General features: G+C 33.0%; 4 protein-coding genes across 7 annotated transcripts; 2 read left to right on the forward strand and 2 right to left on the reverse strand.

The window, feature by feature from the left end:
• Positions 1 to 363: 363 nt before the first annotated feature.
• On the forward strand, positions 364 to 2083 carry LOC107027524 (eukaryotic translation initiation factor 1A-like). Its single transcript, XM_015228675.2, has 2 exons — positions 364 to 738; positions 1698 to 2083. The coding sequence occupies exons 1-2, from the start codon at positions 484 to 486 to the stop codon at positions 1875 to 1877; spliced, it is 435 nt and encodes a 144-aa protein (XP_015084161.1). The 5' UTR covers positions 364 to 483; the 3' UTR covers positions 1878 to 2083.
• Positions 2084 to 3028: 945 nt separating this feature from the next.
• On the reverse strand, positions 3029 to 5712 carry LOC107027502. 4 transcript variants are annotated; one of them, XM_027916439.1, is made up of 2 exons: positions 4849 to 5712; positions 3029 to 3356 (listed from the first exon to the last, which is right to left on the reverse strand). In XM_027916439.1, the coding sequence occupies exon 1, from the start codon at positions 5585 to 5587 to the stop codon at positions 4856 to 4858; it is 732 nt and encodes a 243-aa protein (XP_027772240.1). In that variant the 5' UTR covers positions 5588 to 5712; the 3' UTR covers positions 3029 to 3356; positions 4849 to 4855. The 4 variants fall into 4 exon arrangements, with proteins under 4 accessions (XP_027772240.1, XP_015084152.1, XP_015084149.1 ...); XM_015228666.2 differs by having other exon boundaries at positions 4844 to 5712; XM_015228663.2 differs by having other exon boundaries at positions 3029 to 3362; positions 4844 to 5712.
• Positions 5713 to 6290: 578 nt separating this feature from the next.
• LOC107027519 (protein CURVATURE THYLAKOID 1A, chloroplastic) lies at positions 6291 to 10048 on the reverse strand. Its single transcript, XM_015228672.1, has 5 exons — positions 9726 to 10048; positions 7779 to 7876; positions 7394 to 7501; positions 7183 to 7254; positions 6291 to 6553 (listed from the first exon to the last, which is right to left on the reverse strand). Exons 1-5 carry the CDS (start codon positions 9892 to 9894, stop codon positions 6488 to 6490), a joined length of 513 nt encoding a protein of 170 aa, XP_015084158.1. The 5' UTR covers positions 9895 to 10048; the 3' UTR covers positions 6291 to 6487.
• Positions 10049 to 13134: 3086 nt separating this feature from the next.
• On the forward strand, positions 13135 to 14560 carry LOC107027495. The gene has a single exon (XM_015228653.2). It carries the CDS (start codon positions 13498 to 13500, stop codon positions 14404 to 14406), a length of 909 nt encoding a protein of 302 aa, XP_015084139.1. The 5' UTR covers positions 13135 to 13497; the 3' UTR covers positions 14407 to 14560.
• The last annotated feature ends 232 nt before the right edge of the window (positions 14561 to 14792 follow it).

The raw sequence follows: 14792 nt of genomic DNA on the forward strand, positions 1-14792 counted from the left end.
CCTCCAAATTCAAAAAATATAATTTTCTCACCCCGTATCCAATTTTATAATAAAAACTGACTAATTCAAACTCGTGCTCGTACATTACAAGACATATAGCAGCTGTTATTGCTTCGATTATACTACTAGTTTATAATAATAATAATAATAATTAATATTCAAGCCAGCAATCTTATTATTATAGAGAAATTTCAAAAAAAAAAATTAGAAAATGAAATACATCAACAATTTTACAGTTTTGTCCCTACATATAAAGTCCAATTAGCCAACCGGAAAAGGGTAAAATAGTCTAACCATCTACTCTCCTAGACCCTAGTAGAAAAGGCCAACGAATTTTTACCTTATATAAAGAGGAAGAGTAGAATTATCAAAATCCCTTTTTTTTTCTGAAAAGAAAAAATTGAAACTCTGTTGAGATATTTCTAGGGTTTCATTTCATCGTTGAAATTAGGGTTAGGGTATCCATCCATCAAGTAATCAATCATGCCGAAGAATAAGGGAAAGGGAGGAAAGAACAGAAAGAGAGGGAAGAACGAAGCTGATGATGAAAAGAGAGAGCTTGTTTTTAAGGAAGATGGACAGGAATATGCTCAAGTTCTTCGTATGCTTGGAAATGGCCGATGTGAAGCTATGTGTATTGATGGGACGAAACGTCTATGTCACATACGTGGTAAGATGCATAAGAAAGTTTGGATTGCCGCCGGTGATATCATCCTCGTCGGACTCCGTGATTATCAGGCAAGATTCAATTTTCTTTTTTCTATTTAATCTTTTTTATATGGTTTTTGCAGATGGGGAGAAATTACTTAGCTGTAATCGACCCTGTTAAAAACTGAGATTTTCCCTCTTTATTTCTCGCGTCCCATATTAAAAATTGAGGTTTTGATGGACCGGAATTGAGCGGAAAAGAGTACAGAGGTTCAACTAGTTCAGAATTGGGATGAAATTATTGATTGATTGGAACTATGATTTTGTTTTTTCATTCCCATCTTTGAGCTGTGTTATATGTATTTGTATACGGATTTTTTCTTTTCCAAAAGTTGTGGATTCCTCCCAAAAAAGAATTGAGTAGATGATTCATATTTCTTGTTCGTTCACTCATTGTAATTTTTTTGATAACCTTGTCAATAACGCATGAAATGCATTATTGCAATTTGTGTATTTGGCCAAAGCTAATTTAGTTCCAGTCTTAAAGCCTCTCTAAGGGTTGCGTACACTCTGCCCTCCTCGAACTCCACTTGGGTCTAGATGGGGTATGTTGTTGTAATCTTTTGCTTGAAGAACAAATATCATACTTCTATTTCATGAGAGTATAAATGTAAAAATGTGAAGTCTTGATATCCAGTTGTTGGGCTCAATGGTGAATTTTGGTTGTCCTACATGATGTGATGTAGATGGTATTGTAGATATAATAGAGGATCCGCGCAATCTCCAATTACCCTTTGTTGCACTGGCTTAGTGCAAGTATTTGTAAATCTTAGATTACTTATCCCCCAAAAAAAATTGTTATAAGAGTGCCAGGGAGATCTCTGGGTTTCTAATTGTGCCTCTTTCTCATGTGAGGATCTTCTCTGTAATGTTTTACTTGGCGATCAATCTACATTGGGTTGCTTTGTTTATGTTTTCTTAGTTCTTATATAATGTGAACTGGGATTCTCTTTGTTTTCACTAAACTTTCCCATTTGGGTTTTTGCCAGGATGACAAGGCTGATGTTATTCTGAAGTATATGCCAGATGAGGCAAGGTTGTTGAAGGCATACGGAGAGTTACCAGAGAACACTAGGCTCAATGAGGGTATTGCTAATTTGGATGAAGAAGATGAGAATGCCGCTGATGATTACATTGAGTTTGAAGACGAAGACATCGACAAAATCTAAAATTCCTTATCTAAACAGTGCTATCACTGGGGTTTCCTGTTGGCCTCACAAATATTTCCTTGGAGCTTGAGTTCAATACAAAAAGAAAGAGAGACCTTATATGTACCATCTTAATATGATTGAACTTTGTGCACTAGTACTTCTGTATGAAGATTTATGCTTTGGTGAATTATATGCAATAATAGCCACCTGTTCTCTATTCTACTCATGCAACTCTTGATTTATTAGATGCAATAATAATCTGTGTTGATACTCGGAAATGAAAAAGGAAAGCACCTTCTGAGTTACTTGCTCCAAGTTTTACTAAAACACTGGTGAAGGTACATTTTGTTATTTAGTGGTGTCTTTCAGAGTTTGTTCTTTTGAGTACATGTTTGTAGCCTGTAGGTTTGTATTTAGACTTTAAGATTTGGAAACAATTCTTTGTAGTGGAGTGGTGCAGGATATCTCTTGCTGCATTTGATATATGGATAATGAACTTAAGAAAGAAGCTTTTATGTTAGGTGAGCATGTCTCAGCCTAGTTTTTCGTTATTTTGGTTGTAGTTTCCATGGTGGAAAAGTGTCCACTCAGTTGAAATTAGTCTGTCACACTTTTCAATGTTGCATCTTGGGGGTTCTTTAACCAGAATACTAGTTCATGCATTAGAGGATTACTGTCTCATTTTGCCCTAAGCAGTGAAACAATAACACCCCAATTTTTGCCACTGCTTCATGCCTTTTATGTTACGAGACCCAAGAAAATATGCAGGACATATTGGTATACTGTCTATTGAGAGCGTCACTAAACAGGTCAAGCTCACAGCAATATTGTTCTCATTATTAGTCCAACAACCTGCAGAGTTGATGTTGAATAGCTGAATTTGAACTTCTCTTGTTTATTGAATCTGCACTGTTCTTTTGCTTATTGACCACAAACTGATTCTACTATCGTTATGATTTGGCATATAGCTGTATAGTCGTTAATTCTCCTATAGGATGCCTATGCTTTAAGAAGCTCTTCACTTCATGATAATGAAAAAAGTACAGGAGATTCTCCTATACTAATTCAAAAGCTAACATTTTAGAATCTCAATAGTAGGAACTGCTTTCTTACTATTATTAATATTAAAGAAAGAAAACTTCATATTCCAAAAAAAGAAGACAATGAGCTTTGTTAGTTAAGTAGTCTCGTATAAATTGGTGGCAGTTTGACCTGAGTGAATGTGAAAAAGCTAAGGCTCTTGTTTTTCACAAGTAAAGTAACCTGATCAAGAAATATACCAACACAAACCTAGTGCAGGGGGCACTAAGCATATTGTGGCATAACGACAAATGGCATACCACAAAAGCAAAAAAAGCCAGTTTAACCAAAACAAAGTGAATTGTTACAAGGCTTATTCAAGTTCTCGTTTTCCAGTGTCATCTTGCTGCTAAATAATGGATTCCTAATGCCACAAGATCACCAGCAAACCTTGCTATCTCTGTGAAAAACTTTCAACTGCATCTGGAATAAAATTATAAAGTCAATGCATGTAACAGTCACTAGTTTCCTATCACAATTAGAAAAAGAATCTCACTAAGATGAAAGGAAGTTAAAGGAGGTGGAGAAGCTGTTAAGCTCATCAATGCATAACCTCAATGACAGAAAAGTTTAAAACATCTAAGACAGAGATGTTACAATAAAACTTAACTGAACTAGCATGAAGTGCAATATATTCAGTAACAACAAAAGAGAGGGATTTTGAGTTCTCCACTAAATAGGTTGTTCAACAAAAGCTGGTCTTTTAGCCTTAGACAAATAATCTTATAAAGTAGTCATCATGCTTATCAGAGAATATCAAAGTCAGTACAGGAATCTAGTGAGATTAGGTCAAATAACAGGAGAAAATTCACTGTCGCTGAGATATTAGGTTTGTACTACTTTATGCAGTAGCTTCAACGTCATTATTAGTAGCTGGATGTCAATTTTATCCAGAATTTAGCCATCGAGGTTACATATCCATCTTCACATAACCATGGTGAAGACCAGCACAATTAAATACTTGGAAGATTATCAATACGGTTAACACCATAGCGATCAAGATTAACTACTACTTCTTCATGGAATCATTTTTACTGATTAGCCTCCATGTAAGGATTTACAATGGTGGTGGGAACACAACTAATATTGCTTAAGGGCATAGTCATTCTCTGTTACAAGTATCTCAGCTCCTCTCCCATACGACTCTCTTAGTCATGCAGAAACCTTCGCAAACTTTTGCTACTTCAGATATCACCTAAACACTTAACCCAAACAATCACATCTTCCACTACTGTCATATGTGATGTATCTCTACACTCGACCAAACATTCAAATAATGAAGAAATAGTTTTTCTAAGAAATTTCAGACGAGAATTATCTTCTATGGAACATTATACAATATACAAAAACATTGTATTATGTATATTGACAAAGCTCACATTTTGGCCCACTAAATCCCAGGGGAACACTCACCACCACCACATCCTAAACGTGAATGACAAATGAAATACATAAAGATGGAAAGACAGTGTTGTATCCATGAACAGATAGTATGCATGTTCCCAAATAATCTGTACACAGCAAGCAGTTCTAATAAGGAACAAGAGCCTAGATAATCTAAACGACAGTAAGCCAATATTCTAATAATATATTACTAACGTAGAGGATCAAACATTAACATTTCTTAATACTAAACCTAGTGCTTTCTTTAAACTCATAAAACGCCTTTGGATCATATCACCACACAAATAAAACAAACACAAAAGGTACATATTCAAGATCAAAATCATTCAACTACAACCAATATCAAACTATCTTAAAGGAATCCTCCAATCCAATCTAAATCTATTTGGTCCACTTCTTCTAGTCGGGCCTGTTGCAAAATAATGCTCATAAAAATTGAATTTTTATTGCAAACTAGGGATTCTCAAGAAGCAAACACAAGGTAGCAATTACATTATCACCTTACCCTCCAATCATCTAAGCTTCTCCTTTGCAGAACTCTTCTTAGCTGCCTCCATAACCTTCTCAAGATAACCTTCAATAGGTGGTGTCAACGTAGCCATAAATCGATTCACAGGAAATGGTGTCATATCAGGAACCAATGCAGCAGCTTTCAAATTCTCCGGTAATGCCTCAATCGCCTCTTTCTTCAACCTCAACAATGTAGTTTCAGCAGCCTGCCTCTGCCTATGCTTGCGCATTAAAACCCTACTATTCTCCTTCGCCAGCCTCCTTCCATCTTCAACAGTCAATTCATACTTAGGAAGCTTCTCTACATCAACAAGCCCAAGTGAAATCAAATCCAAACCCGGTGGACCAATTGGCCATGGATTCGCAAACTCCTTCTTCACCTTGTTCATCTTTTTCATCTCTTCATCTTTGGCTTTGCTAATTAAACCCATTCTCTCCCTTTCAGCTTCTCGGGCTTTTTCTTTGGGCTTCAATGATCTAACTGGAGCTGTAGAAGACAAACAATCTTCAACCATTTCGTCGAATTCGCTTTTCCTCCTTGGTGGTTCTTTTTTCGCAACTTCTGCGCCTTTCCTCGTTGTAACTTTTGATCTTTTCAATGGCTGCCCTGTTTTCAGTTTACCTTTTCCCTTTGCTGTTCGACTGACGAAGCATTTCTGTATGAATTGGTGTCCTAGGGTTTCGATTGATGAGGTCAAGGGTTTGGATTTTGCAATTTCTGTTAATCGCATCATCTTGATTTCACTGTGTAATGAAGAATCTGGCTCTGCAAATGAAAAACCTAACTGATGAAAGTGACGATGCAATTGAAACCCCCTCAAAAACCCTTATTGGACCGGGGCAAGTATAGAAATTAAGAAACTACAAGGGCCTTCTTCGAATTATATATATGTGACACCACACAAAATTTTAAAACTACAAGGGCCTTCTTCGAATTATATATATTTGACACCACACAAAATTTTAAGAAACCAAAAATAAAAAACACTTTTAACTTGTGATTTCTGAGTCAAGTTTTTATCGAATTAGCCTCCCCACATTATAATATTTCTCGATTTCATCGCGTGAAATTAAATTGGATATATTATTTTTTAACATTTTAAATGTGTTTACAATATGTTGAAAATATTGTAGTGGAAGGAATTTAACTCTCCGGAAAAAAAATATAGGTAGAAATTAGCTTAGTTAATTTATTTTTTTTTGAGATAGTTTTAACTTTTAAGATATGAACTCTTTAAATAGAGATTAAAGAAAGGGTTCATAATTAGATATGTTAAAATTAAAGGAGCTAGGATTGCCTTCTTGGTTACTAATAAGAATTGAAAAAAGAAATAGTGTTAAAGAAAAGTTGAGGTGTGCACAAACTAATCGAACACGTGAAAAAGGGAGGTCTTTCTAATTTTGTGTTTATTAGTCTTCATATATTACTATAAAAACTTTACAAACAAAACAATCGGTTGCATTCATAGAAACCAAGGAAATATGTACTAGTATATCATTTATAAGTACAATGAACTGTAAGGTAAATACAGAATTTTATTTAAAGATGTTGCTCTGATAAAACGAAAATTACATCAAAATCTACTCTACTTCACATGAGCATATGCCTGATTGTACAGAATTGGTGCTGGCATTTACTCAGTTCCTGCAATCTTCTTCTTCAACTGCTCGATATCTTCAGCCAGTTCTTTTCTACTTGACTGTCACCAAGAAAACGAAATTTAAATCACTCACTCGTAAGTACTATTAACCATCTCCGTGACCTTTAAATGCAACCTTTTACATGGAAAGACGATTAGATTTTCTCAGCCGAGTATTATTTCCTCATTGAGTAATCCAAAAGCTTAATTCAGTTGTCAAAGGAAGACTACACTGTTACCAACTTTGACACTAAAAAACAGATTTCTCAGATAATGGAATTGAGATGTGGATAATGTTGCAGCAGATAGTTTAAAGGATCTTTGGACTTTGGTGTAGAGGGAAGGAATATCGCGGGGATATGATGGAAAAAAGGGTTATAAATTGACTAAAAATGAACCCTTTGTTTCATATTCCCAGCATAATCTAGTCTTGACCAATTAGTAAAATACCATGGTCATAAAGGATTAGTTCACAACTACGGAAAAGAAAACAAGGTAACACACGACCTTGTAGCTACTTAACAGCCAATCTCCAAGTCCCAGATATATGTTTAACAAACCCCATCCCATAGGACGAAAGTAAGATAATGGCATGCTGATATAGGAAACAGGCTCTGTACTGCCTGTCGTTGCTTGAGTTTGGTACGTAAAAGATGATATCGAGTAGCTACACAGTCAAAAAAACTTACCTTGAAGAGAAGGTAACGGTAGACAAACCACCCGCTATATCCAAGACCTACCAACTCCATGATTTTTGGGAGCTGTTGAAAGAGGAAGAAAGATCAGCTAATTTAGATAGGTGAATGGAAACCACATAAGAAAATCTGAAAAGCAACACACAATCTCGCTTCACTTTACAGAAATTAAACAGATGGTATCGTATCACATTGATCAACCTACCAAAGGAACTGAGTTGATAGCACCAACAACAATTGAAGACAGCCAAACTGCAACAATTGCCCCACCTCCATAAACTATTACTGTAGACTTGTTGTCAAGAGCATCCCACTGTAAGCGATTAACCAAAAGCACTCATAGGGTTAGAACCTAAATATCATTTATAACACAGCCAATAACTACAAAATAGAAAACAAATATACCAATATGACAGATTTGGCAGTAAAATATTATACAGAAACAAGCAACTTACACTAGTTTGGACTATGTACAGAACAATCTTATTTATTCTGAATAACCTTTAAGGTACTAATGCAGCCGAGAGTGTGTGTGTATATCAAATGACTGAAGTGAGTGAAATAGAGAAAATATCAAGTGTCCAGTTTACCTTTTCTTTTAGATCCGTCAACAATTCACTAGTATCAACAGCACCAGATTCTTCTGATGAAGAGGCTTTGACCTGGAGTAGCGAAGACCTCTTGGGCTCTGTAAGAATATTAACATAAGATGATGAGCACAGCAACATGAAGTATTGACTTCAGTATATAGAAAACAGCACAGTTCGTAGGCGATGCTTCATAGTTTATGTCAGGTTTAACTTTAAGTAACAATACTAAAAACAGCAAAGTGTATCACTTTCATCTGATCTTAGACCTTTTCTGCACCAGATTCTTAGGACTACACGGTAGAATAGAGCTCCAACTTTTGGGAAGGGACTTTCTGTATTCTTGGAGATAACATGATAATATCCACGACATATTCCTTTTCTCATCACTCATTAGACCTCTAAGATAAGTCGATGTTATGCCATTTTATGCTCTGTTTTAAGACATCCAGTTGAGAGGCTGTTCAACACAGCATACAAGGTTCACTTCCAATTGAAGTATGGTATCTGACATAGATATCCCTCAGCTGTTACAAAAAGCATGACAAAACTTTGAACCTCTGAATCAAATCGCAAGTAACAAATAAAATCTACACAAGTTTCAAAAACGGGGTGATGTCAATCTACTTCATCAAAAAGAATCCGAAAACATGTGAAAGATAGTACATGTAGGTAAGCTACAGTAGGTTCCACTGAAGCTATCAAAATGTGTAGGTTCCACTGAAGCTATCAAAATGTGTAACATTCATAATTCTACTGAATGTGAAACAGAAGTCCAAAAGTATTGGCTAGTTCAAGTTTATTGACAATCGTCAATTATAGGTATCATTTCCCTTTTTCTTTTGAAAGATTTTTGTGTCCAGGTCAGCTTGTCGTACCACTATTAATCCACAATACAACTAGCTACAGGTCACAAGCACAAGTGTCTGGGGGTCAGGTCAACTTGTAACGAGTACTCGAGTAGCTGAACCTACACCGAGTTTAGCTGTTATCCGAACCTTTGACCTCAAGTTGTTACTGCTATACCTCAGGCACTCCCACCATTTCTTTGGGATGATATTAATTTCCCTTAATATAAAGACCCTTAAAGTGGCGCCAAAATGCATTTGTAGAAAGAACACTTAACACTATAACTTGTTGAAATTGTACACAAATCAAAATTTTGCGTTAACCAGTAGCACGGGGTATATAAGAAGGCTCTTTTATCATAATCAAGCAGTAGACGAGCGCATTGCAAATGGAAAGAGCATCAAGATAACATCCTAGCAAATGTTAAAAACATTTTGCCAACATGGCTTTCAAAGAGCAGAGAAAGTAAGCTTCTAAACCAATTCATCAGTATGGAAGCAATTTTGTCACACAACCGCACAGTCCAGCAACAATCACTTCACATTGTTTTTTATACATACAAGATAGAAATCAGTATAGGAGTCTACATCTGCACAACTTTCTTAGTATAGCAACAGAAAGACTACTGTACAAATGTTCAAATCATAGTTAGGATTTAGAAAGACCCAAAAGAAGCATTTCTTTTCTAAAAGCAAAGCACTCTGTGTCCAAATAAATTGATTTCATTGAATCAGGAAAACAAAGTGAAAACAACTGCCCTTAAATTCAGTGTTTCAGTATCATGCCTCCAAGTGTAACCCCACTTCAAATTGCTTAACAAGCACACACAAGAGTGAAATTGGGTTAACAAGTTAACACCTTTTAAACAAGGGAATCGACATTTTAACACAATGAATGTAAACTTTCAAGAACAGACAGAAATAATACAAAGAAAGGATCTTTTTAGAAAAATACTACTAACCCAAAGCACCATATGTCTAATTTAATTGAGTTGGGTTCTCTTTAACCCCCTAATTACAAATGTAACCTCAATAGGCAGTCCCCATCAATAAAGAAACATTATAACAAGAACCAATAAGAGGGGAAAGAAAGAGGGGGTACCAGCAATTTTGAGAGAAGATGGGAAGGCAATAGCAGAAAGACGGGATGGAAGGTAAGGCAAGGCGGAGCAGCGAGCTGGGGCAGCTTTGGTGGTGGAGGAAAGTGGGAAAGGAGAGGCAAAGACGGCAGTAGCCGCCATGGAAGTAGAAGCTGCTGCTGCTGCTGCCATTTGGCCAATCTTTTGGAATCTTGGACTGAGTATGCTTGGATTCTTGGCCTCTCTTTCTTCTTGATATCCCCAAAAAGTACCCTATTTTTTTAAATCTTGTGAGAAATTTTGTGTGCTTCTCCTACTTCTGGTTATCCATCAATAGAATTTGATTGTGGAGTGTGATACGTGGAAACTCTCACCTTTCTCATTGGTCACTTCCCTATCTTCAAAATCTTGATTTTCCTCTTCATTTCTAATCTCAATATTTGTTTCGAAGAAAAAAAAAACAATCAATCTTGATAAATAAATAAAATTAATAAAACCAAAACTTAATTGTGATCATCATTATATGAACTAGTATGTTGTTTGTAAGAATTATTAGTCACTCCTTGTTTTATTTCTTCTATTAAGAAAAATAAAACTAGGAACTATTTGTCATTTTTGTTATTATTTAAACACTATTTTTTTCAATTATAGAGAATTGATTTATATATAGTACGTTTATGAAGTTAATTGTGTTGGTTAAAAGAAATTTAAAAGATTGTAACCATGTTGGAGATTTCAAACATGAGCAATATTGGAGTTCCAAGTTATAACCAATTTATTTTGCTATATATATTGCCAATAATATACAAACGTATGATCGTTTCGTAGAGTTATGCATATATGAATTATAAAAAAATTTAGTTTATACATAAATTGATACATTTTAATAAATAATTATTGATTTTAGCAATACTTTTTATTTATTACCATTTATAACAATACTATGTTAAATCTGCAACATGTATTAAAAGTGAATTATGTATGCAATATATAAATTATAATTGTTTTTACAAATATATGTTTGGTAAAAATTTGACACATTGTATTATAAGTGTATTAAAATATGTGATAAATGAATTATCTATCATTAAAATTTGTATTATATGTGAATAAAAAATTATTCTTTGTAATATGAATTAAACTTGTATTATAAATGAATTAAAAGTGAACAAATGAAAAAGAAATATTATTGCTATAAATGGTAAATATTTTTTTATTATAGTATATTTATGTAAGTTTCCTATTTAATGTATATATTAATTATTTTATTTTCTATCCTATATTAAAGAATTATATTATTTTTAAATTACAAATTAAATACAATATTAATTTTATTTATGAATAAGTTATCCTAAAAATGAATATTAATATTTTAATCTAATTTTTAATTAAACTCAATAAGAATGAAATATTTCTAATTTAATTTTAAAATACATATTTTATCCTTATATAATCATATAAATTTTTATCATATTCGGAATAATTTATATCTATATAAGAAAATGTTAATGTTTTTCTTTTAGAATAAAAAAGAGAAAGTTATGATTAGTTACTTTTTTGCAGTGTTTAGCACTAAGACGTATTCTTATTGATGATGTGAGCTTTCGGCTGGGTATGCTATCTTGAGTTGGCTTTGGCCACTTATTCACTCACCATAAACATCCACATGGCATTTTGCCGGCCAAACTTAGTATCCTCGTACCTAAGAAAAAAAAAACAGAAAATACAACTCCCTGGATTTACCGTGACTTTTTTAAATTTCGAGATTCAAATAATTTATTTTAATTTTATATAAATTTTAATAGTTTTATTTCTTTCTTTAAGTATTAAGTATTGTATCAAGTTAAATGTCACCGCATAAAATTGAATAGAGGAAATACTTAGCTTGACGTATAATTATAAGGTTTGAAAATTTTAGTTATAAGTTTTAGTTGGTAGAAAATCGATATTTGTTTATGAAATGTGTCAAATTTCAATATAAGTCTTAAAATTTTCAAAAGTAGAATTTTAAATTTTAAATTTTAAATTGTGATTTCAATGTTGTGAATTTGAAAAAGATTCATCATTTTAATTTCACTATTAAAAAAAAAAGGAATTGCATGCTCGAGCCGAATAAATTATGTATATTATATGGAAGAATTATATTAAGTAATAGTTCCTTCGTTTTAAAAAGAATGACCTCCTTTTCTTTTTAGTATGTTTCAAAAAGAATGACCTCTTTTTTTTTGGTAATAACTTTTCACGTGCTATGTTTAAGACCACAAGATTAAAGGATACTTTTATACATTTGAATAACTTTAATTTAGAACCACGTGATCAAAAATCTTTTTTATTTTTTTAAACTTCGTGTCAAGTCAAACTAGGTCATTCTTTGTGAAATGAAGATATCAGCTAGTTATTACCATTCTTGTGTTTTGGACCGTGTGGAATTTTTGTAAAATTATGAGCATTAAAAAGTTTGTAATAACATCTAAGGAAAAACATCTATTTATAAATAGAATAGGTAGCTATATGATTTGTTAATGTGATGTTTTACGATATTTTATTATTTTATTTATGAGTTTTGTTTATATAGTAAGATTGTATAAGTATTGAGTTAATCTAAATTAGTTTTCATAAATTATGAGATTTTTTGTTTAACAGAAAAAATACGATTTAAGTAATTTAATATATATCTAAATAAAATTTCAATTTCAGATTATTATGATTTAAAATCTTAATAATAAGATTCGCTTAGTTAAATATAAATCAAGGTTAAAAATATAATTAAGTGATTAAAATGTAACGTTAAAATTCACATGGTTTCCTAGCGTGTGTAAAATGATTTCTCATACCATATGTGCACATTTATCCCTACAACGAAATACGCCTAAATTATCGAAAACATATAATACCTTATTCCATTTGTAGACCAAAACTGAAATAAATTTTGTTAACAAAGTTAGGCGTCCTTTAGTTCAAAAAAATTGAAATAATTAGAGGGGTCCTAGCATGAATTAAGATCGCTTCAAATTGAACATATTTTTTCTATTTTAGTATACGCATACAAAATCTCTAGATGATGTCAGGTCTAAAATATATTCTATTTAGCGTGAATTAATTAAATTCGTTAAATTTAAAATATCAAATAATATTCATTTTTGTATCGACTTCTATTTTCTCCACCAAGATTTCTTTCTTGTACGTTGATATTCTTCTAATACACCAAAAAAGGTAAACTTAATATACAGATAGATTTCACCAACAAAATGGACCATTCAACCCACCTCATTAAAATAAGCTTTTTATACAAATCTTATATATTTATATAAGTTTTGTCCTTCTTGGAAGATTAATTAAGTCCAGTTGGCACAATTTATAAAGTACTAATGAATTATAAGTATAAAAAATTACATATCTTATTTCCAACTAATCCAATTGACACAAACTTTATTAGAGTAACAAGTAACAACATAGAACAATTCTTAAGGGGCCCCTCTTTTTTTTTTGTGCTTTTTATTAAGGTTAGGCCCCTAAGAATATTAGAATTAGAACCACATTTATATAAGATCCCAATTTTTTTCATTACACATAAATATCCATAATCTTGTTTGTTAAGAGTCCATCCCTTCCCATACTCCTCCAAATCTTGAAGATTAGCAATCTCAATTCTTGATTAATATCCCTAAACCCCCTTTTTTTAAAGAGGGTTCATTTATTGTTTCATTAGTTATGATTTTCCATGCCTCAATATTGCATTAATTTATGTCACATTGATCAAGATTTGGAAGAAATGGGAATGAATGAGGATTATTGATGGGTTGTAATAATAACAATATATGTAACGTGATGTCTTGGTGGTTATTGTTATTGTTATTGTTATTATCGTCATTAAAAGTTTCACGAGGATTGGATGGAGAGTCATTGGATTCATATATTCATGAATTTTCCATCAAGAATATGTCGAAACGATATACGGGTAAATTGTATGATATTCCCCTTCCAACAAATTTTTCAGGCATGGAAAGTTCAATTGTTCGTCTTAGAAGTTCAAGTTTTTGGAGAAGAGGAGCTAATTTTAGCTTCTTTAAAATCCCACATAAAGTATTACCATGGCCTTTTGTTAAGAGATTTGATATAATTTATGAAAATCTTGGGAATTTATCGTCCAAATACTATGATGTTACAAATTACACATTTGTAACACCTGTTATAGGCTTTTTAGCATATGATGCAAGAAGAAGCAGAGAAAATTATGGAATGGTTGAGCTTAATACCATGGAAAAAAATCACATTTTGATTCGTTTCCCTGCGCACGACGACAACAACAAGAACAACAAGAGGAAGAATGTGACGATGAAATGTGTTAGATTTGTAACAAATGGAACAATAGAGTTCAGTAATGTTACAATGAACAACACATGTATGTCGCGAGGACAAGGGCATTTCGCGATAGTAGTGAAGGCAGAGGAGGAGGAGGAGGAGAAAAAGGGGAAATGGAAATGGTGGGTAATAGGATTTGGAGTAGGAATTGTTGGATTACTATTGTTGATTGTGATGGGAATTTTGATATACAAATGTGTTAGGCTAAAAAAGAGATGTAATATGGAGAGAGAATCTGAAAAAAGTGAGGCTTTGGATGATTTTTGGGTTGGGAATAGCAGAATGCCTTCTGCTTCAGGTATCAGAACTCAACCAGTTCTTGAAAATAGTTATGTTCCTTGATTCTTAATTTTCTTTTTTTTCAACTTAATTTTTGTTGTTTTCACACTTTTCAATTCTGCTATTCTTTCCATTTTTAGGGTGTATATACATTCAATGTAGTTTCTTGAAAATTTTTACATAATTCAAACAACAAAACACCCTTCAAAATCCTTCACTATGGCACCATTGGTTTGCAGGGTGGTTATCCACATGAATGATTCGGGATCAATCCCCCTAAATGCCTTTGAATCAAGCGTGTTGCATAGAATTTGTCTAGTATTATTTATGGTTTATCCCGTACGCATAAAGTGTTCAAATAAATGAATAAAATATAAAGGCAATAGGCTCTCATATGAATAAAAGGTGAGATTCCTTTTTGAGTGTACAAACTGTCATCAAATAAACTT

Source organism: Solanum pennellii, chromosome 1 (genome assembly GCF_001406875.1).
Source record: "Solanum pennellii chromosome 1, SPENNV200".
NCBI classification, from domain to species: Eukaryota; Viridiplantae; Streptophyta; class Magnoliopsida; order Solanales; family Solanaceae; genus Solanum; species Solanum pennellii.

Bases quoted from the DNA above. Each gene is read 5' to 3' on its own strand.
- LOC107027524 (XM_015228675.2), top strand. From the start codon at position 484: ATGCCGAAGAATAAGGGAAAGGGAGGAAAGAACAGAAAGAGAGGGAAG. The intron at 739-1,697 runs GCAAGATTCAAT...GGTTTTTGCCAG, and splicing joins TCGGACTCCGTGATTATCAG to GATGACAAGGCTGATGTTAT.
- LOC107027502 (XM_027916439.1), bottom strand. From the start codon at position 5,587: ATGATGCGATTAACAGAAATTGCAAAATCCAAACCCTTGACCTCATCA.
- LOC107027519 (XM_015228672.1), bottom strand. From the start codon at position 9,894: ATGGCAGCAGCAGCAGCAGCTTCTACTTCCATGGCGGCTACTGCCGTC. The intron at 7,502-7,778 runs GTAAACTGGACA...AATCGCTTACAG, and splicing joins TGACGGATCTAAAAGAAAAG to TGGGATGCTCTTGACAACAA. The intron at 6,554-7,182 runs GTAAGTTTTTTT...TCTTGGTGACAG, and splicing joins ACCGTTACCTTCTCTTCAAG to TCAAGTAGAAAAGAACTGGC.
- LOC107027495 (XM_015228653.2), top strand. From the start codon at position 13,498: ATGGGTTGTAATAATAACAATATATGTAACGTGATGTCTTGGTGGTTA.